At 44.9% G+C, this 21,316-nt stretch overlaps 1 protein-coding gene across 4 annotated transcripts in view; it reads left to right on the top strand.

Annotated features, from left to right (window-relative positions):
• The window catches only part of Prosap, an 80,447-nt gene extending 59,142 nt beyond the window's left edge, over positions 1-21,305 (top strand). Inside the window, exons 4-12 of one of the 4 annotated variants that reach the window (NM_137081.5) lie at positions 11,284-11,409; positions 11,482-11,813; positions 11,878-12,046; positions 12,350-12,544; positions 12,850-12,916; positions 14,077-14,514; positions 15,187-15,793; positions 15,858-17,783; positions 17,848-20,262. In NM_137081.5, coding sequence (NP_610925.3) covers positions 11,284-11,409; positions 11,482-11,813; positions 11,878-12,046; positions 12,350-12,544; positions 12,850-12,916; positions 14,077-14,514; positions 15,187-15,793; positions 15,858-17,783; positions 17,848-19,435 — 5,448 coding nt within the window. In that variant the 3' untranslated portion in view covers positions 19,436-20,262. Of the gene's footprint in view, positions 1-11,283; positions 11,410-11,481; positions 11,814-11,877; positions 12,047-12,349; positions 12,545-12,849; positions 12,917-14,076; positions 14,515-15,186; positions 15,794-15,857; positions 17,784-17,847 lie in introns of all 4 variants that reach the window. The other 3 variants (NM_001259386.2, NM_001299473.1, NM_001299474.1) reach the window with 3 other exon arrangements.
• The last annotated feature ends 11 nt before the right edge of the window (positions 21,306-21,316 follow it).

The raw sequence follows: 21,316 nt of genomic DNA, 5'->3' as shown, positions 1-21,316 counted from the left end.
GTGCAGACTAACCAAAAGGGTTTGATATACCTATTCATAAAATGTGTATGATGGTTTTTAAAGAAAAATGTAAATTCAATGTGGTACTAAGATAAGCTAGTATATTACATATATTCATGCCCATTTCTCTCAGTGTACACATGTCCCCTTCTCTCGAGGGAACTGCCTTCGATTTACGAGCTGTGAGATTTCGTGCCTTGCAATTGGGTGCATTTTTCCAGCTCTTCGGCTTATTTGCTGTGGACTTCAAACACTTGGCAGTTGTGGTTCCTGCATCCTTGGCGGTTCCGATGGCCAGCTGATATAGCCGAGTTCGCTGGCACCACACGTTTATGGCCCAAGCCAAATCGCGAAATACTCCCTAATTACAAGTGGTGGCACTTGGCCGACCGACGTTGACCCACAAAAGAGGAGAACCCGCATTCCCGAGCATATTGCTCCATTTTCAGGTGAAACGATTTCATCATTAGATGCAATTTGTGTCCCGTTCACCTCTAAAAAGTATCTGAACCGTAAATAAAGGGCCGGGAGACCGCAACCACTCCAGAGATTGATTTGAAACCAAGAGCTGCGCCAAGATCCCAGAGTGGGCAGACTCGGTTTGGGGGACCAGAATGGCACCAAGAACCGGGCTCCAAGACGTCCAGAAGCACGTTCCGTTGTCAAATATGGCTGCGGTCAGTTTTTTTCCAACGGCGAAGAAAACTATTTTTTCTATTTTTTTTTTTTGTTTCTTCTCTGCTATGGCAGCAGCTGCAACTTTGGCTCCATGGCTGCATAAATTTTCGCATTCGAGTTGCTTTTACCATTTGTGGGTACCCTTTTGCCTCAGTTTACCGTTAAGTTGCTGCCACCAGAAAAGCCGCGCAAAAATTCAAATTGAGACAAACCACCTCATAGAACTCTAAGAAGCATGTCTTGGATCCAGCTGTACATGGCATTCTGGAAAATCGAAATTAAAAACTAAGACAATACAAAAAAATCCTAATCGTTGACAGTAGTGCAGCCGGCGGTTTTAAGACAATTTTCACACTTGGTCAGCACCTGGATTTTATCAGGTATTCAGTTTTTTTTTTTGTTTGTTTGCGAAACCTAAAAATATTTTTCCGAACTTTGCGGAACTTTTTGTTTTGTTTTTTTTTTTATTCACACCTGAAACTGCAGTTGCAGTTGCCGGGAATTCAAAGCTTTTGTTGCGGTTTTGTTTATGGACTGGAGCGATATGAAGTGAGTTTCCATTTGCCACATGGCCGGCGTTAATTGCCCTGCTAAAAGATTGCGCACGATGCGTATACTTAATTGTTTTTAGCTCAAAAGCGAAATGGGTTCGCAACATTAAGAAATCCTATTTGTTTCGCAATGAGCTTGCTAGCCATGAGGAAGTTTAACTCAGAGAGTAAACAGAGTAAAATAGTTTATATAAATTAGATTATACAGGGTAAAGTGGTTACATTTGTTTTAAATGAAATAAATCGTCATAATATAACTCTTTGATCAAAAGTCTATCCATATTAGATTGCAAAAGCTTAAGCATGAAACTTTAGTTATATTTACAATGCACTTCTGGCCAAACGAAACCACGTCGAAGGTCTCATTTGTCTGGAATCGATCTTCTCCGATCCGCTTTTGATCATTTGATGCCGCCTCGAAGGGCTTAGCCCCCAAGCTGTCACCCGAGGTTGACTTCATCCGACTGACAATTGCAGCGGAATATCGCCCAGCCACTCAGCTAATGGCTGCCCCTCTTTGTCTATATATATATATACATATATATCTGTTCACATATCTCTATATCCACATAGTGAGCCTCCGCTCTGCGCTTTCTTTCCTCCGCCGTTTTACTGCCAGTGGCCAGTTGCCAGTTGACCGATGGCAGTCTATTTGGGTCACCATAAGCTGCCAGGTCTGAGCGGCATCAGTCAGCGGGTTGGAGTCGAGTCTTCGCCACTGTTGGAGTGTTGGAGTGCACTGGGACGGAAGTTTGTTTGCCAACTTGTTTGCAGCTTGTCCGTTGTCCGCTCCGTGTTGCATTGATTGGGCAAATGGCCGCTAGCATCATCGCCAGCGGTCCCAAAGAGCACCTTTTTTTTGTGGCCCAAAAGCATAGCCAGAAAAAGGGGTCAAAATGGCTTAAATATGTAAGGGTGTTTCAATAAAAAGGGTAGAGATAAATGTTCATTCATACATGCTGCTGAATAAAATAGCAAAAATTAAAGTCACATTGTTATCTATAGCTCCAAGTAGTTTATTAAATAAATTGCTTACAACATTACTGAAATCAAAAATTTAATCACTTTAGAGTATACATTTCTACTACAATTGCTTTGCGGTTTACCCAAACTATTGTTTCATTCAAACGAAACTTGAAATGAAAATTCCTCGCCTAAATAAATCGAATTTTTCAAGGTTTGTCATCTGGCAAACTTTGCTTATCCACCCCGAAAGCTAAACCAAAAATTCCTTGAGGATTTCCCGTTTTCCTATTTACGCAGTGAAATGTATAATATTCATTTGCTTTTACAAGGGTGACTTAGTTTTTTTTTCCCCCCAAATAGCCAAAAATTGGGTGGGTTTTTCCCATAGCTCTGCAAATGCTTCTTACACAGTTGGCCATAATTAATTTAATGGCCGAAATTACTCCGTTTGGGCATGACTGAGAACGGTAAAGGTTGGCTCAAGTAATCCGCATTGGCCGGAGCTCAGAACAGACCGCCACTCGCTGACATAAATAAGCCAAGAAAGAAAGTGGCCAGAACAAATGGGGGAATGGCTTTGGCTCCTAGCCGATGATCGGCATCGATGCCACCGATGGATCGGATCCATTGATCCGCCTCGATCGGATCGGATCGGATGGGTTCGGAACAGAATGGCTAAGTACGGTTAAGCATGGAGCACGTTTGGCATCGAATCGATTAGCAATTCGAGTGTTCAGCAAATGGTCAGTGAAAGAATCGTCGGACACGTCGAGCATGTCTCCTCGCGACTCCAATAGCGACTCCGCGACTCCCGATCATTGGCATCATTACCGTCATTATGGTGCTCCGTTCTTCTAGGCCTCGTGTGCCGCCGCTTGTCGTGTGTTTTGTGTCGTGTATCGTTTAGTGGCGCACTTTATTGTTCTACATTGTCCAGCGGAATGACTTTGACATAGAAATGGAAGTGGCCAATATACTGAGGTGGATGGGGGGGATGGGGTGATACTACCTTTCACTGGCTAATTATTTTGCTGGCCAGCCACATACACACACACACAGACACATCCTTTCCTTCCTGCTGCGCTTTGCCAGATGCCAATGCACTCTGTGCAGTCCAGTTGGAAAAGCGTTTCAGGTGCTTTCCTTGCTGCCAGATATTTCTTAAACATTTTTCCAGCCACCCCTAGTGGTTGGCATTTCTCTGTTTGCTCTGTACTTTGTGGTTTTTGGCTGAGGGGGTTGCTTTACTGTGGCAAGAAAATATTGTAAGGCACTGCAAGATAAACTGAACTGAAGTTGTAGGATTTTTGGAAAGAATGTTCAAAGTGTGGAATTCTTCATATAAATCTTATTAAAAAAGGGGAGTTACTTTTTTTTTTAATATTTAATATTTAATGTTCTCCATAACCAACCATTTGCCTGTATGTTATATTTATATTTATTTTCGTTTGTTTTCTGTGCAGCAAGCAGCATATTTTCCCCCAACCTGTCCACTTTTCTCTTCGTGCGGACGAATATGAAAATGCTGAAAGCATTTCCACCGTTCTTTAACCCCAAAACGAGAAATACCTTGGATGTGCGCGACCCTGTACACTTGGACCTCCCCTGCTGGAAAATTTGTCGCATGTTTCGGTGCTTGGATTCAAGCCTAGACATGGCATCAAATGGGGACTCCTCCGTTTCCAATCTCCAGCCTCCGGCGAGAAGAGGGAGCTCCCTTCTTAGGCAGTCATAATCGCCAGACACGTATACATATGTATACTCGTATATCCCATATATCCGTATATACTTGGCTGGATGGATCCATGTTGTGGGCCTGTGTTTTTGTTTTAAATGTCTGCCCTGGCTTGTTCTTGTTCTTCTTCTTTGTTTGTTTGTTTGTTTGCTGTACGAGTTGTAGTTGCTGTTGCCGTTGCCGTTATTGTCTGGGGTCTTGTGTCTATGTAAATATTGATTTTCCCTTCTGTTGGAGTCTCCGTTGAAAATTTGTTTAGGCTAACTGCATTAGTTCAGGAAAAAATTGAATGTAAAATGATATTTCGCAGGAGCGAAAGGAGCTGGTTGTTTATCATAGGATTGAGCAGAAGGCCTTAAATGTTGAAAGAATGCACTTACTTGTCGCATGACCCTATGAAATGGGGTACATCTTTAAACAACAGAGTTGCCTTTAAGCATTTGTCTAAGGTAATACTTAGCTACTTGTTTTCGCAAACTCCTAAAGAAGTAAACTTTTGGGAAAACATACTGAAATAACTTCTTGTGCGATGCTTTGGTGAATTCTTGTTGCCACAGCACTTCCTGTAGAACTGTAAGTCCAAGAGTGGGGTTTCCTTGCCTAGGCATTTGAGAACTTTTGCCATGCCATGCCCCCCCTCGAAAAACGCCGCCCGGGGGCACTTAGCCTGCCAGATGGGGCATATGCCACCAACGGTGGGGCAATATCTTGGCAACATGGTTCTGTCATGCTGCTTCGCTTCGGCTGTAAAGCTCGCTTTTCGGACGAACTGCTGCCGCATTCCGTGCAACATTGTCAACGGTTAATCTCTGAAAGGTCTCCTTTCTCTTCTACCTCCAGGTGATGATGATGGCGATGGTCCCCCCAAAACCCCTGTTTCGCCCGCCCATGGCATTTTGCAGATAGCAGCATTATTGCAAATGCCTGTCACCTGCATTCACAAGTTTTATGTGGCACTTACCCCCTCCACGTTTTTCTGTGGCATCATCATGAGCTTGTCCACATCCTTTAGCCTGCCACTACATTTCTGCAAATTCTTGTATACTATATTTCTATTTTTCTATTTTTTTTTCCTCTTTTAGAACTTTTTTTTTCGTTGTAGAACTGTAGAATGTTTTAGTTCACCTTTCGACGCTTGCTGTCAATGTCCTTTTGTCCCTAGATAGCTGCCATCCGCTCCGCCCCGCTCCTGCCGCCCTGTTTAGTGCACCCAGCCGTTTGTCCAAATGCATCTGGGTGTAAAAAATATGAATGGCTGATGGGCGTTGCGCCGCCGCTGCCACGCCCTCAGTGGGCAAATAAATTTCATGTCGGCGAATGCAAGTTCAATGCACTTGACTCTGATAAATGTTCGGTGGGTTGTATTCGATGCAATGAGTTGGAGGCCTCAAAAGAAGACTTCAACATCAACACTTTCTTCCACGACTCAGCGAGAACTTTTCGCCTCAGTTCCCTAGTTACACTTAGAGAAATTAAGCAGAGCTTTGCTCTCTGTTTCGTTTAATCTATTTAATATTCTTTTATTTATAAATTTACAAATATTAGGCTGTTAAATTGACCTAAGAATGGATCTTTACTTATGTTCTAGGCATATGGCGTTGCTCTTCAATTTTATTCTCTTAATGTGAAGAAACGATTCTGATGCTGTAGGTGGGCATGACAAGACAAACATCTGGGACGGACACCTAAAAGGGAGGCAACCAGTACATGGTAGCTGGAGTCGGAGCAGGAGCAGCAGCTCACAGCTTTTGCCCACGAAAATCTAGCCAAACGAAACTAGTTTCAACGAGGCTAGGCTTGTCCCCGCTTCCTGCCACATCCCTGACCATGTGATAACCAAACTGGGAACGGGAAGATGCAGAGCAAACCTAAGGGTTCCAGTCAGCCAGCCAATGGGTTGACTCGGGTCGGGATGAGTCGTCGGATGTTGTGCATCTTGTAAACTTACTTTTTAGTTGCTGAATGGCTTTGACTTTGACTTTGAGGCGGTTCGAATGGCTGCAGGCGGAAGACACGTCATTGACCTCCTGGCGGAAAAAGAAGGAGTCATCCGATCCGTGAACAGCGAGAAAATACTACTTAAGTTTTCCTTCTGAATTTCATACTCATAAAGTTAGCTTAAGCAATTGTTCCTCTGTAGAGAAGGTAAATGCAATGATTCAGTTATGAATAAACCAGGTATTCAGTTGTCACACAAACGTGTGATAAATTGAACTGCGCCCCAAAAGGCAATCAACTTGAAATTAATTACCACAATCCCTTGTCGATGCAGGCATAAATTAATAAGCTCCGTATTAACCAAATGTCACACGATGAGCAGCGGGAAAAGTGGGGAGGAACCTCATGTGTAAGGGCAAACAAACCGAACTCGAAACCAACGCAAGATCAGCGCCGCAAAATTGGCATACACTCGAACTCGGGCGATAGGAATGCGAATGTCGAACAGAAACCGCGGCGGAAAACCAGTTTTAGGAACGCATCTCCTACTCAGAACACTGAGAGAAATAACGCTAGGCGTTGCTGCATTAAATTGAAAGCTAATTCTGATATGGTAATGAATATGGAGTAGATATATACAGAACATTGATCTTTTTTTGGTAAAAAGTAAACCCAAGATTAAGTTTGCGCTTAAAGTCTTGAAGATTTACTCAAAATCGCAGTGTATTGTTCCAGTTTGTGATGGTCGGCATTGTTCGAGGCTCCAAACTGCGATTCAAAGTGGCTCTGCGGTTTACCACAGGCATCCAATCCTCCGCTGCCTTCTGCTCCCTTTCGGCAAACGAGCTAAATTTATAAGATGATGTGACCAAGTCCAAGTCCAGGTCCAAGTTAATGCCCAGAACCGAGAACTTTGGAGCCCAGAGCCCAGGTATTCGTCTTTCTGTGTGTGTTTGTGTGTGTGCGAGCTGGCAGATTACATAAATTGATGCTGAAGCCTCTTGGGCTGCAACTTGAGAAGACCAGACATCAGCGGAATCGAAGATTCTTCCACAACAAAGGACACAGATCGAGCCAAAGACGCAGGCACAATGGCCAAATGTCGGAAAGAAACGAGAAAAGTGTAGAATTAGGTATTAGGTCGAAACAATTGAAGATGAAATCTATACGGAGCTAATGAGCAGGAAGTTGGCAAATGATTCAGAAAGTCTGACGCAGTGCTCTAGAAAACCCATATTTGCCCAGCAAATGAATCGGTTTTGTGTAGTATTAGCACATGTGTGTAAATATTTGCTTAAAAAAGCGAAACAGAGCCAAGGTGGCATTAGTGGAAAGTAGAAGCCTCCATAGGAATGTTGGCAAAAATAATTTAAAAGCAGATTTGACTCGGTAAATATTTGTTTAGTAATTTCAACCCATTAAATACAGATTATTTACTAAGAATTCCGTACGTTTGCCCCACAGTGCAGCATCTTTTGCTGGTTCTTTAATTTTTTCCTAAGCTTCCGTTATCACTTCTCTGTATTTTTCAACTCATTCGGCTGAGAACTTTGGTCATTCGATACCTTTTGAGTGGGAGTTGGAGGCATCAGTGGCTCTCAAACTGTGCCGCTTCGTTGCCAAAATGCCAAACGTAAACCAAACACAACTGTTCAAAATTAAAAGGCACAAAAAATCTGCTGACACTAATGAGTCCGTAAATGTGTAGAGCCTGACAAAGCCCCAAAAATTTTCCGCGGAAGGGGCAAAAAAAAAATCCGAAAACCAAAACAAATCCAAGCCGTGACTTTAGCGGCAACTAAAAACTTCAGACTGCAAACTTTGAGCTAGTTGCGACTTTAATTGCGGCAATAGAACTAGATTGTGTTTACACGGACAAAACTGACCTGTTTTGAAAGCGAATATTAAAATACGATCGTTAGATAATTCGCTTAATAGTAAAACAATTAGCAATGTATAAGATTTGATTTATTAGACAAAGGCAGATATATTTACCTTTCATGTTCTATGCAGAAAGTTTTACATCTTTGATGGCTTTTTTTTTCATGAATGTAATCTACGAACAACTAGTTCATAGTTTTAAATCGCTTTGGTCAACAACTTGTATTTATTTTCCGTGTAGAAATCTAACAGATGGTCGGCGACCCACTTCCAAGCTTGGAGGCTGTCCAGTCCATCGGCAGTGGGTATTTACTTTTTGCTGGCACTGTTTACGCTTACCTGCCGCTATTTCCCTCTCGCTTGGCTTTCAATCAACAAGAAAACAATTGCAACAAATGCACCAGCAGCAGCGACAGCAGTAGTCACAACAACAGCAATAGCATCGTCAACTACTGTTTGACAATTTATCAATGATGTCTTTTGTTGCTGCTGCTGCTCGCATTGTTGTTGGCCGAGTCGCCTCGGGGTCTTTCGAGTATTTCTTATTGGAACAGGAAGTCGCTTATTTGCTGGCAGCAAGTGCACAGCGCTCATTGCACATCGCATTGACATTTACTTGGATTCTCGCATCTGAGCTTGACACTCACTACTCACTTGGGGCTCTAGTGGCTCTCCAACTGTGCGACCAAGCACCTTTTATGCAGATTGCCAATTGGAACTAATTGGATTGGATTATTCCGCTGGCTCTCCAACTGTGCAAATGTTTAAATGAAGTGTGTATTTAAGCAAGTGTTGAACTAACTAAATCTTACATATACTTTATTTAACTACTAAATTATATCTAAACCATCTGAAAGGCTGCTCTTATTTTCTGTTTATATTTTTCTGAGAACCCAACCATTTAAAAAAAATAGATTCCGTTGCAAACTTAATAAAATAACTCAAATGATCTATAATCTTTTCCCAGCGTATAAACTATTATATTCGCTGAAACTCTGAGGTAAATTAGGCAAAATTATCTCCGGAAATCTTCATAGTTTTCAACACGTTCTACTACTTATGAATTACACCCGCTCTCAAACTGCTCAAATCTAAAATATTACGAGTTTCGCGAAATGCACGAACTGTCTCTCAAACTGTGTAATATTGTAAATTTCATGCAAATTGCAATTTGTTTCTATACCCTTCGCAGAGCCATTGGGTGTGCTGGTTAAGTTACTGGCCTGCAGTTGCAATTCCTCCATGATTTATGGACAGTGTCCCACCAGCTGCCACCTGCCCCTTGCCGCGCTGCCACAAAAATACAACCGAATATGTCGAATACACATTCCGACTGCTCCACTTTGTTGCAGCCGAACTGAATTTATGGCCACGGTATATAGCAGCCAGCATCGCAGTCACACGGAAAAAATAAAACCCAAAATGAGCAAAAACAGTTTGAAAAGTGCTTTAAAGCCAAAAAGTGCGCACAACTTCTAAATTACTTTTCCAAACAGCATCCACTGGCCCGCTGCCTGCTCCTTTCCAACGCCCCTCACTTTTGTAATCCCCACCGAATGTCGACGGTATTTTATGAGCCGTCTTACGGATTGGAAAATCGAAATCAAAACTCATAAAAATGCAATTTGCGCCAACAACTTGACTTTGGGCAAAACTTCCGCGTGGAAGGGACAACCCCAAAACCAAAGTTCTAAAATTTCTTCCGCCCTTCTGCTCCTTTGATACCCTTGCAAAGGGTATAGCCGTCTTGGCCAGAATTAAGCAGTGCAGTTTGTTAAATATTTATGCAGTTTTAAGGAGCATATTTAGTTAGCATGAAGTTTTCAAGTAATGAGTTATGCGAATTGAACCTTTCCTGTCAGGATATAGTACTTCCCAGTGCTATTAGGCAACAAGGATATCCTTGTCTCAAAACATAGGGTATTTCCGACTTCGGTCCCAAAATCCATCTTTCACTTCCCCGTTTTTTGTTGGGGTCTAGGCCAGCGACGTGTCTGCAATTTGCATGTGCATGACTGCGACTGTAACTGAGACCCCGGGTGCCAAGGGATGAGGGTTCGAGAAGCATCCGTGGAAGTGGGTTCGGTCCGAAGGGCTGAGGATTGGGGGTGGCGCCATAAAACCCATTTGGCGCACAGCCGTTAACGTGTTTTGTTGTTTGGCAAAAGAGTTGGGGTTGGGTTTGGTGTTGGTGTTGGTGTTGAGTCTGGGGAATATGAAGACTTGGAGGACTGCCTGCTACTTGGGGGCGTGTTAGTTTGTGTGGTTGAAGTTTGTGTGTCCAAGGGGTGAGTTGTTTCGTGAGGAAGGGCTGCTGATGCTGCTACTACTGCTGATGCTCCCTGCATATGAAACCGGGCACCCAACTATATAAATAAAGTCTCGGAAACGTGACTGGAAAGGAAAGTGCATGTAGACGGAATAGCATTCAGATATTGCCTAGCTGTATGCAAATAAGCCTTAATTTGTTGTCTTATTTTTATAAACATTATTAAAAAGATGCAGCAAATGGTTTTTAACCCTTTAGTCAGGTTTTCTAGGAATGTAGCTATCAAGTAGCTTTCTTAAGCTAGAAAACTGCGCCAAAAAACTCCTATGAACTTGTAAGAAAAATCCATTATCATAGTTAATTGGAGAAAAGCCCTGTGTCATGTGTATTCCTCTTGAATCTTGCACACATCTGGCCAACACCCTAGCCGAGATCCATGACAAACTGTTCATTTTAATGGCAACATTTGGCACATTACGGGCCAGCATGGAACTGCCTTTTTTAGAGGGGCACTTAAGGGCGTGGGGCATAAAGGCAAATAGAACACGGAAAGTCGGTAAGCAACACACACACACACACTGCCTCATATATGTATGCTCACACGCACTTTGCATAATTAATGCAGCGGCAATGTCAAACCCGTTATACACTCGAGACATTTTCTTGGAGTCTTCGTGCTACTTTTCCGGGGTGGCAAAAATGGCAGGGCGTCGCTGGGAAATTCGTTGTGTTGTTTAATTAAAACAAGAAATTGCCACTTAAAGGCAGCGGTATAATATGAATGCCAGAATGTCTGCCGGGCTCTGGATGCTGTGGATGCTCTGGATGCTGTGGATGCTCTGGATGCTGGTGGTCCTGTAGTTGGCGCTGCAGTCACGCGCTCATTAGCAAGGACATTGTAAAGGACACACAAAAGCTGGCAATAGCCATTCGTGCAGAGAGAAAAAAAAAGGTGTACAAATCAAAATGGTCAACATCAACGCAATCTGCAATCTGTGTTGGTCGTAATATTACGCTTTATGTGATTTGTTGCTCTCAGGGGTTTTGCCGAAAAAATACATTATTTATATATGGAGAAACATTTTTATGTCAGTGTTTCCGTGTGTGTAGTACACACAAGTACACAAAGGAGGAAGTTCAGCAATTGCTAGGCCGGAAGTCTTTTGTGGGCGACTCGCACGGCTTGAGCACGTCAATGGAGCACCTGATTCAGCAATGTACACACACGTACTTAAATGCTTTCCACCTACTTGGTTTTTTTCCAGGAACTGAAGGAGAGCTTCAACTATGGCCTGTTTGCTCCACCTGCCAACGGCAAGGCGGGAAAATTTCTGGATGAAGAACGCCGCCTGGGCGATTATCCTTTCAACGGACCCGTGGGATATTTGGAGGTAAGTGCGGTTATAGTCATTCTTTCACGTATTTTTATCATTTATTAAATTTCTGCTTCCATCCAAAAAAAGCTCAAGTACAAAAGGCGTGTGTACAAAATGTTGACCCTGGACGAACGCCAGCTGAAGGCCCTTCACACGCGGGCCAATCTGCGTCGCTTTCTGGAGTGCATCAATGGCGGACATGTGGAGAAGATAGCCAAGATGTGTGCCAAGGGCCTGGATCCCAATTTCCATTGTTCGGAAAGCGGAGATACTCCGTTGACAGTGGCCACGGGCGCCAAGAAGCCAAACAAACTGCTCATCGCTCTGGTCAACGGTGGAGCCTTGTTGGATTACAGGACGAAGGATGGCAGCACAGCTCTGCACCGGGCTGTCGAACATGACTCCTTGGAGGCGGTCAGGTTAGAAGGTGTCCTTCTCCATTTTATAGACGCACTCATTAACATTTTGCTATCAAATCACTAGCACACTCCTCGAACTGGGCGCCTCGCCGAATTACCGAGATGGGCGTGGCATCACCCCGCTGTACATCTCCATCACCAGGAAGTGTGAGGCGAAGATCACAGAGAGTCTGCTGCATGACCATGCCACGTTGGGAATCCAGGACAGCCAGGGCTGGAACGAGGTTCATCAGGTGAGTCGGTGGCGGTCCGTTATGATCCTGGTGATCCTGGCGATCCCTAACAGCAACTGCTTTGACCCCGAGCCAATCCCCGGTGAAATGGTGTTGGCCCACAAACGTTGAACGCCAATTAATGATTGAATTCTTTATCTCTCTCTCTCTTCTTTCTTGAAACTCTTCTACTCTAACTCTAAAACAAACAAAACCAAAACAAAACAAAACAAATTCGCTTGCTAATACTTTGTAACCCGCGGTTTGGCATATGCATCTCTGCTGCATCCTTTGGCTCTCTCCGCTCACCCGATCGACACGTAGGCCTGTCGGCATGGCCTGGTCCAGCACCTGGAACACCTGCTGTTCTACGGTGCTGATATGGACGGCCGCAATGCGTCCGGCAATAGTCCGCTGCATGTGTGCGCTGTTAACAACCAAGAGGCTTGTGCTAGAATGCTTCTCTTTCGCGGCGCACAGCGCGGCGCACAGAACTTTGCCAATCAAACTCCCTACCAGGTAAAGCCCAGTGTCTGGACTCAAGAACCTACACAGAGAAAAAAAATCATGCGAATTACTTTTACCCGTTTGCCAATGAAAAGATTTAAAACCGCATGCAACGATATTTTCTCTGTGTATATTCTGGGACCTAAAACTTTTTGAATTTTGTTAACAACTTAGTAGTTGATAGCCTTTAAGTTGGTACTTTTGTGCTGCTGTAGTTATGCTTGTAGTTCAGTCTAGTACTTAAGCTAGTTTTTGATTTAATAACTTGGTTTGGTATATGGAACTATGGTTTTTTAATCCAATTCGATTTCCCATAGGTGGCTGTTATAGCCGGCAACTTGGAGCTGGCCGAAATCATTGAGAACTACAAGTCGGAGGATATTGGTAAGTGGTGGCCTACTTTAAAAATCATTCCATCATTCACCACCCGAAAAGCAATCGACTCGTACTCGCAACCGAACTAACTTCATACTCATCAAAACTCAAATCAAAAATCCCATTTACACGGAATGTGTTTCGAACACCTTGAAATATCATTCTGATTTATACTTTCTTAAGTTTCTGTTTCAATATTCGTTTGCTCTACTCAGTCTAATTTATTAATATTGGCCACAATCAAAACTAGTTTCCTTTCCACTTGTTTCGAATCAGTTTACCCCATGAGCGTCTTTATATCTCTATTTGAATACACTTGCATATCATCAATCAATCATTCGACAATCAATCAATCAATCAATCATCCAACTTGATCATCTAGGTCTCATTCCCCATATCAGTGTATATTACTCGTATTATATAAATATCTGTACTACTCTCAATTTCTATATAAATCGCAACCTATATGTACTTTACCCAAAACACTTTTTTCGTATTTTGCATATGCTTGTTTGAGATACGTGCTCCATAAATGTAATCAAATCAAAATAGTTTTGTTAATGCCACACTTCCAATATCTTGGCTGTTCTTGATCCATGTTTTGTTCAATGTTTTTTCGTGTTTTTCCATACATATTATACATATATATTCCATTTCCTAGTGAGTTGATTTGTTGGCAGGACATTAGTAGAGTGTCCTGCCCTTGGTTTTGCTTTTCATCTCAGTCACTTATCCTTCGATAAATGAGCAGTAAGTAAGTGTAAGTAAAGTGTGCCAATCATTCCTTGGAATATTCCATAACTTTGCCTTGGGCATTAGGGTGTTAGATTATTTCTTTAATTTTTTTATATTCAAAGTTTTCACTTTATTAGATTGAGTAGAGAGCAAACTGAAACAGGGGAATTGGATTAATAATAACTGTATGAGAAAAGAAGGCCTTCTAAAATTAAATTTGATCTTCAGCTATAAAAATAAGATCGATTTTTTATATGTATAAATTGATTTTAGAAGAAACTCTATTCAAAAAAAATAAAAGCTGTGATGACAGCCAGACCTGACGACCAACTAAACACACAACTAAACTGATTACTCCCAAACCTATTCCTTTCCTAATCCTTTGCCCACCAACTCGAACACATTTTAAGTGAATATCCTTGATCACCACACAGTTCCCTTCCGCGGACCGCCGCGCTACAATCCGAAGCGACGCTCGGGTATCGGGTGGTTGAGCGCCAATGGAGCCGCCGGCGCAGCTCTGCTGGCAGCGGCTGGAGGTGGTTTCGGTGGTGCGATGGTCGGCTCGAATGGTGCCGCCAACGGAAACAACGGGGCTGGCGGTGTTGGTCTGATGCTCAGCCATCAGAACCACCAGCAGCACCACGCCGGCCACCATCAGCAACAGCATATGCACCACCAGCACCACCAGAATCACCACCAGCAGCTGCAGCAGCAGCAGTTGCCCCACCTGCACACACTGCAGCTCCACGGCCCGCCATCGCCCTGCCCATCGGAGCACATGCTGGGAGCCTACAGCTCCGCCAGCTCCAGCCTCTCCGAGGGCTCCTCCGGCCACCGGTCCCACGAGGACGACATCAGTATTGTGACAGGTGAGGAATGGTTTTGTTTTTCGGTTTGATTTCGACCTCATTTGCATTTGCCTAAGTTTAAGTTATGTTAAGAGGGGTACTTAAAGCATAGGTCTGCTATTATTGTAAATAATGGCAATTAATGAATATATCTGCATCGATCGGATAAGTATACATATAACTCTACATCTCTATATGTAACTGAAAGCATGCGTTTAATTAGATTTTGACTAAACAAGGAATAATTGCATGTGTTTCTGCCTCGCACTGATTCTATTATCTAAATCACATATCATTGACAAAGAAATCATTATTTTAAGAGAAAATACAATACTTTATAAGCCCAAGAACCCTTTACTATGGTATATTCAATTTTTTACGCAAATAGGGACTATTATGATTCTTCGATAAAAAAGATTGCTTTGAGCTCTTTTCTAAATACTTGATCATTTTCCCTCAAATATGTATTGTATATTTCACTGAAAATTTACCATCTATGATTTCCAGTTCATTCCTCTGTCATATTTCTACCATGTTGGTACTCGTTTAAAGCTTTGACTCCACTTAATTGGAGGCTCCTGTTGTGCGTTCAAACATTTGCATGCCACTCGTTTGTCTTCTGCCTCATACACATTAAACACGTAGTCCTAAAAAAACAAACCACTCATTCACTCATCGTCCTCCCCCGAACAGACAAATCCCTGGGCGATACCAGCGACATAATCAGCGATTCGTCGGGCGTGGGAACGAACTCGGATTCGGCAGCATGTTCCATCGGGCATCCCAGCACCACAGTGGTGTGCATGGAGCCATATGCTGGCAATACCGTGGGTCACATTCGCCTCCAGCCAGGTGATGTGATCGAAGTGGTGGGCAGCACCGACTGCGGATTGCTCGAGGGCTATGTGCGAGGCACTAATCAGTCCGGTTTCTTTCCGGCCGACTGTGTCCAGGAGGTGAGTCTACGCCAGAAGCACATCACCAATGTGATGACCGCCAGCACGGGCATGGCTCCACAGCAGCAGCAGCAACAGCATTTGCAGCAGGCTCCGGCAGGCTCATCAGCCGCCTCCTACCAGGGATCACCACAGTTGAGCTTGGGTGGACATTCTGGCAGTTCCAGCACTCTGCTCCAGCAGCCCCATCAGTCGCCATCCCTGTCGGTGGCCAGTAATGGATCATGCCAGCAGCCGTTGGAGAGCAATGAAGGTGGAGCCTCTGGCAATGGCATCAACAATCGAAACAATAATCACTCCGTGGGACAGTACAGCAGCGCTACTGCGCCACGCATCAAAAAGAGGTAGGAAAGCAAATTCATTTCTATGAGTTGCAAACTAATGCCACATCTCTTCTAATTCCAACAGCGCCTATAACGCCCCTCGATCGGTGGTACTGCATCGAGCCAAGCGCGGATTTGGCTTCATATTGCGCGGCGCCAAGGCAAGTTCCCAGCTGATGCAGCTGCGTCCGTCAGAGCGCTTCCCGGCGCTCCAATACCTGGATGATGTGGATCCGGGTGGAGTGGCGGACATGGCCGGACTGCGTCCAGGTGACTTCCTGCTGACCATCAACGGCGAAGACGTTACCTCTGCCTCGCACGAACAAGTGGTCGAAATGATACGTTCGGCCGGCGCTTTGGTCAACTTGACAGTGGTTTCGCCACAATTCCCCCACCAGATGCAGGCCAGTGCTCAGTATCTGCCCAGTGGAGCGCGAGCGGGTAGCCACCATTTGAACAGTGGACCAAGTACTCCTCAAAGTTCGCATCGTCAGTGCGCCACGTTGCCGAGGAAGATGACGGGTCCGGGAGGAAGTGGTCCTGGCTCCTCCTCAGGAGGCAGTGTACGAATGGCTCCGATGCCACCGCGCAGGGATCCCAAGACCACGTTGAGTGTAGGCAGAGCCAGGGCCAAATCCATGGTGGCTGGTCTTGAAAATGGAGGTGAGAAGGAGGACGATTTGCCGCACACCAAATCCAACTCAGTGGAGTCGATCGCAACGCCAACACCTACCGGTATCCAAACGGGACCTGGAACACCCGTTCAGCTGCGCACGGCGAGCATTAAGGCGCGACCCACGTCTAGTAGGATCACAGCTGCCGAATTGGAGGAGCTATTCCAGCGACAGCAAGGCGAGGGCAGTGCAGCAAACGCCAGTCGGTATGCCACCATGATGACCAGCTCCCGTTTCCAGTCGGGCACGGACAGCGGCGCAGCCACTCCGCCAGCATCCAATGGATCTCCCATGAGGAGTGGACCGCTGGTGTACGGCAGTGTGGCTGAGATGAAACGTAAGACAGCGAGGAGCAAGCATGGTAGTGGCACGCTGCGTGGAAAACCCGTAGCCACACCCACAGTCGGCCCAGGTGGAGCTGGAGGCGGTCGTGACCTCAAACGGTTCCATTCCACACCCGATTTGCATGGTCCTCAGCTGCACGGTTCAGCCTCATCCATTTGGCAGGCATCTGGAAAGGGTCACCACTCGCAGGACGATGTGGCCACGCTCCATGCCTCACTCCAACGCTTGAACTCTAACCAAGGAGAACTGAAACTGGGAGGATTAGGAGCAGGATCTGCTACAGGAGCGGGAGGAGCGGTACTACCGCCGCCCAATCACCCACCTCCGCCACCACCAGTGGGTCAGGTTGTTAAAGTGGAAACACGCAGCAGTGTTTCGGAGTATGAGAGCACCATCTCCTTACAACAAAAACTAAAGAAGCGAACGGAAAACGATGCTGTGACCAGTGCAGCCATCGATGGCGTCCAGAGCAGCTTCAATCCCTCGGCAAATGCCAAGATCTATGCCTCGCCGCAGGAACTGCGCAACGTTATGGCCTGGAAGTTGCGGCAGGCGCAGGAGAAGCCATCGCAGGAGACATCCGCTGGATCCCAGCAGCCAGTTAGTCAGTACGCTGCTCCCACGCAGATGCGACCAGCACAACAACAGCAGCAAGCACAGCAGCCACCTACAGCATTGGCCTCTCACTATGCGGCTCCACAAGTCCAGGTCCAGCAAGTGCAACAGGTGCAGCAGTCACCTCAGCAGTCTGCCCCTCAATCCCCACCTGCTCCACCGCTGCCACAAGCAGCACCTGTGCCGGCACAAAATGGTAATGGCAATGGCAGTACAAGTGGAGCCGGATCAGCTCCTCCTATTCCCGAACCTGACTACAGCTGCAGTGAATCGGATGGCGAGGATGAGAACTCTATTCTGGTGGCACGGAACACCAAGCTCAACGAGAAGATTGCACTGTTCGATGTGCCAGAGACTAGTGGAAATAGTCAGGCTAGGTAATTATCTATCAAGTACAATTCGATTTACGTTCCCCATTAATAATCCTTCATTCATCCACAGTGGGAGTAGTTCCAACTCAGGCAGTGCCTCGATTTCTCATTCCCTATCTGTGGAGGAGATCCAGCGCATTCGCAGCAATCTAAAGACATCAAAGTCATCGCCAAACGGTTTTGCCAAGAAACCGGAGGAGGAGAAACCACAACAAGAACAGCAGCAATCCCACCAACAACCACAGCAACTTTTGCAGCCAGGCGAAGATGAGTGCGACAACAGCAGCTCCGGCGTTAGCAGCGAGCAGGAACAGCTGGCACTGGCCGCCGGGGTTACACTGCCAGGTGGTGGTAAGCCCACCGATACCATTAAGAAGAAACCATCGGTGACCATTGTCGAGGAACCCAAGACTATTCCCGATCAGCCCAGCAGCAACACCAGTCACACTACAAAGCCTATGGCCAAGACCACTATTAGCATAGGCGGCGGTGGCAGTGCTGTGCCCACAGCCACACTTACAGTGAAGCAACTTGTGCAACAGCAACATGCACCCGTTATCCAACAGCAGCAGCAGCAACTGGGCAGCAAGCAACCAGTGACAGCAGCCAGCACCAACAAGTTTACGCAACAGAGCAATATCAACAGCAATGTGATGAGTCCCCAGGTTTTGGGGCGCATTCCCAGCCATCATCATCAGCAGCAGTCGTCGAATCCCAACCAGAAGTTAATCGCCACCCAACAGCAGATACTGCAGCAGCAACAACAGCAACTGGCCCACCAACAACATCTCCAGCAGATCCTCAAGGCAAAGGCCGCCGCGGCCGGAGGTGCCAGCAACACTGCCGTCCTAGTGGCGAAGCATCAGCAGAAACTACATAAGGGCACCAGCAGTGGCCACGAATCGGAAATGGAGACTCGTTCCGATCTGGAGGATGATGACGGAGATCTGAGTCCCTCGCCGCCGGCCAAGGCGTTCCAGCGTCACAATTCGCTGACGCGCAAACAGGCAGCGGCAATTGCCATGCAGAGAGGTGCCACCAGAACCACGGCAGTGTCCCTTATGCAACTTCCGCCGCCACTGGAAGCGGACAGCGATGGAGAGCCGTCACAGCTCACGCTTCAGCGCCAGCAGTCACATCACCCCTCACAGACACACCCACATCCCCACCAGCTGCAGCAACAACTGCAACTGCAACAGCAGCAGCAGCAGCAGCAGCAGCAACAACAACCAATGGCCGCTCACATTGTGGGCATGCTGCCCAGCGGACAGTTGGTGGCTGTTGCCTCTGGCGCTGTTGCTGGCGTTCCGGGCGTTGGGGCGACTGCGGTGCAGCAAGGCAACAACAATCTGCAGCAACTGTGCACCGATAATCTGGTGTTGGCACCTCCGCCGCAGTTCTGCGATTGCAATGATGCCAAGCACGCGCCGCAGCCGCATCTGCCAACGAGCCAATATCATCCACAGCAGCAACAGCAGCAGCAGCATCAGCAGCAACAACAGCAGCAGCAGCAACTGCAACAGCAACTGCAGCAGCAACAGATGCTGCAGATGCACCAGCGGCTGTCCGGGGGCGCTGGCGCTGGAGCGGTGGGCACCTTGGGAAGGGTCCGGATTGTGGGGGCCATGCCCAAGGCGAACCACCATAGGTTGCACTAAACTAAGCCTGGGGAATCAAATCAACCGTTTGCCAAATCGTTAAATCGTTAGTTAGTGTAAGTCAACAACAGTCATTGCCACTCACAACGAATAGCCGCAACTGCCTGCACCCAGAAAATGAAGCGTGACGACCACAAATCAGACACAAATCTAATTGTTGCCACATCTGTTCAATGGCACGAGGATGTTCGAATTAGAATTTTCTTGATTTCGAAATCTTAAGTTACTTTTATTATATTTATTGCGTGTGATATAAATTTATGCAAGCTGCCCGCGAGCAGCAACTAATCGCTATTTGTAATCAAACAGCAAGTATGTATGCAATATTTAATGATTAGTTAACAGATACCCAACATCCTACCATTGAAAACAAACTGAAAGGCAGCCGCCGGAAATTCTTTCTCAATACTGGGCTTTTAGTTTGCTTTCGAGCTGCACAATGTGTCAAATGTTAGTGTGGACTTCAGTCCGCATCCGATCTTAGTTCGTAATGTTAGAAGGGCGCCAGCGACAGGCAACTTCATTTATTCAGTATCCATCCATTGATCATTCGTGTTCGTGTTTGACTAGTGCACAAAACATTTAAACGACATTAACATTACTCTAATTCACAACTAGTGTAGGTTTTATATGCCTAATGAAAGCAGGGAGGCGGAAGTTGCACCGAGTAACAATAATATTTGAATTTGAGCATTTAGCCGAATTTCCAGTCAAGTCAAGTCAACTAAACTAAACTAACAAATACTAAATGAATAAAACGTATAATGTTTTTAAACAAAATATTTATAAAACAAATATTTCAATAGGCGGCTATTTTATAATCGAGCAAAAAAAAAAAAAGAAACAAGAAAGATCGAAATTGAAAACAAAACGTAAATTTTTGCTAGTAAAATTTACAGATTTTTACTTTTAAAAGATTTTTTGTATAATTGTTTTTTTAGAGACAAACTTTAACTTGCCAGAAATATTACAGAATATTAGAGAACGTAATTGGAGTTGAAGAAGTAACGTATTGTATTGAAAGAGGTTCTCAACTATTTGCCAGCGCTTAATGCAAATATCGTCATAGGCAACCCAAACTTATAAATGCGTTTTCACGAGTAACAATTATTATAACTAAGGCTGATTTTATTGCATAATACATACAGAACACAGAAATCGAACCAGCATTCGCCTACATACTGAATGAAATATAATGAAGAACTATGAAGAACTCAACTAACCAAGCAAGCGATTGATGCATTTACATTGTTTAAACAAAAACTCTTTGAGGTATTGAAAGAATTGGATGGAAATATAATGAACTCGTTCGAATTGGCAGGCCGCTCCTTTAGCACTAGCACCTAAGTGTTGAAAAGTTAGAAAACCTAAATCTAAACCATAAACATAAACAACCGAGAATATATTGGATACTCTAGCGTATAACTAGATTTTAGCACACTTTTTAGTTCTCGCAATAGTTGCTAATTATTTGTAAATTGTTTTAGTTCCAACGCCCAACCCCTGCGCGTACATGTAAACAAATATGATTAGCCATCAAGCTTGTTAGTTTTTAAGTTAAACCGTCTAGTAAATCCACGTGCAGTGCTCAGTTGCAACTACATCATGCAGTTCCCACTTGATGGGTGCATGCAACACGAAGACGTGGAGCTGCAATTGCGCATATGTTGGAAACGCTATATTGCAGGATTATTGAATATGCCTAAACCCCAAGATAATGTTAAACAATTAAAGCACACACCACCACACATACACTTTAAATGCAAGTATTTCAAATGGAATAATACGGAAATATATATCATAAGTCGTAAAATATGCAATTATGTATTATGAACACTCGTATGAGAAATTAATAAATATGAATGAAAACAACTATGACAC

The sequence above is a fragment of the Drosophila melanogaster genome, chromosome 2R (assembly GCF_000001215.4).
Source record: "Drosophila melanogaster chromosome 2R".
NCBI lineage: Eukaryota > Metazoa > Arthropoda > Insecta > Diptera > Drosophilidae > Drosophila > Drosophila melanogaster.
This window is presented reverse-complemented; position numbering and strand designations above follow the sequence as displayed.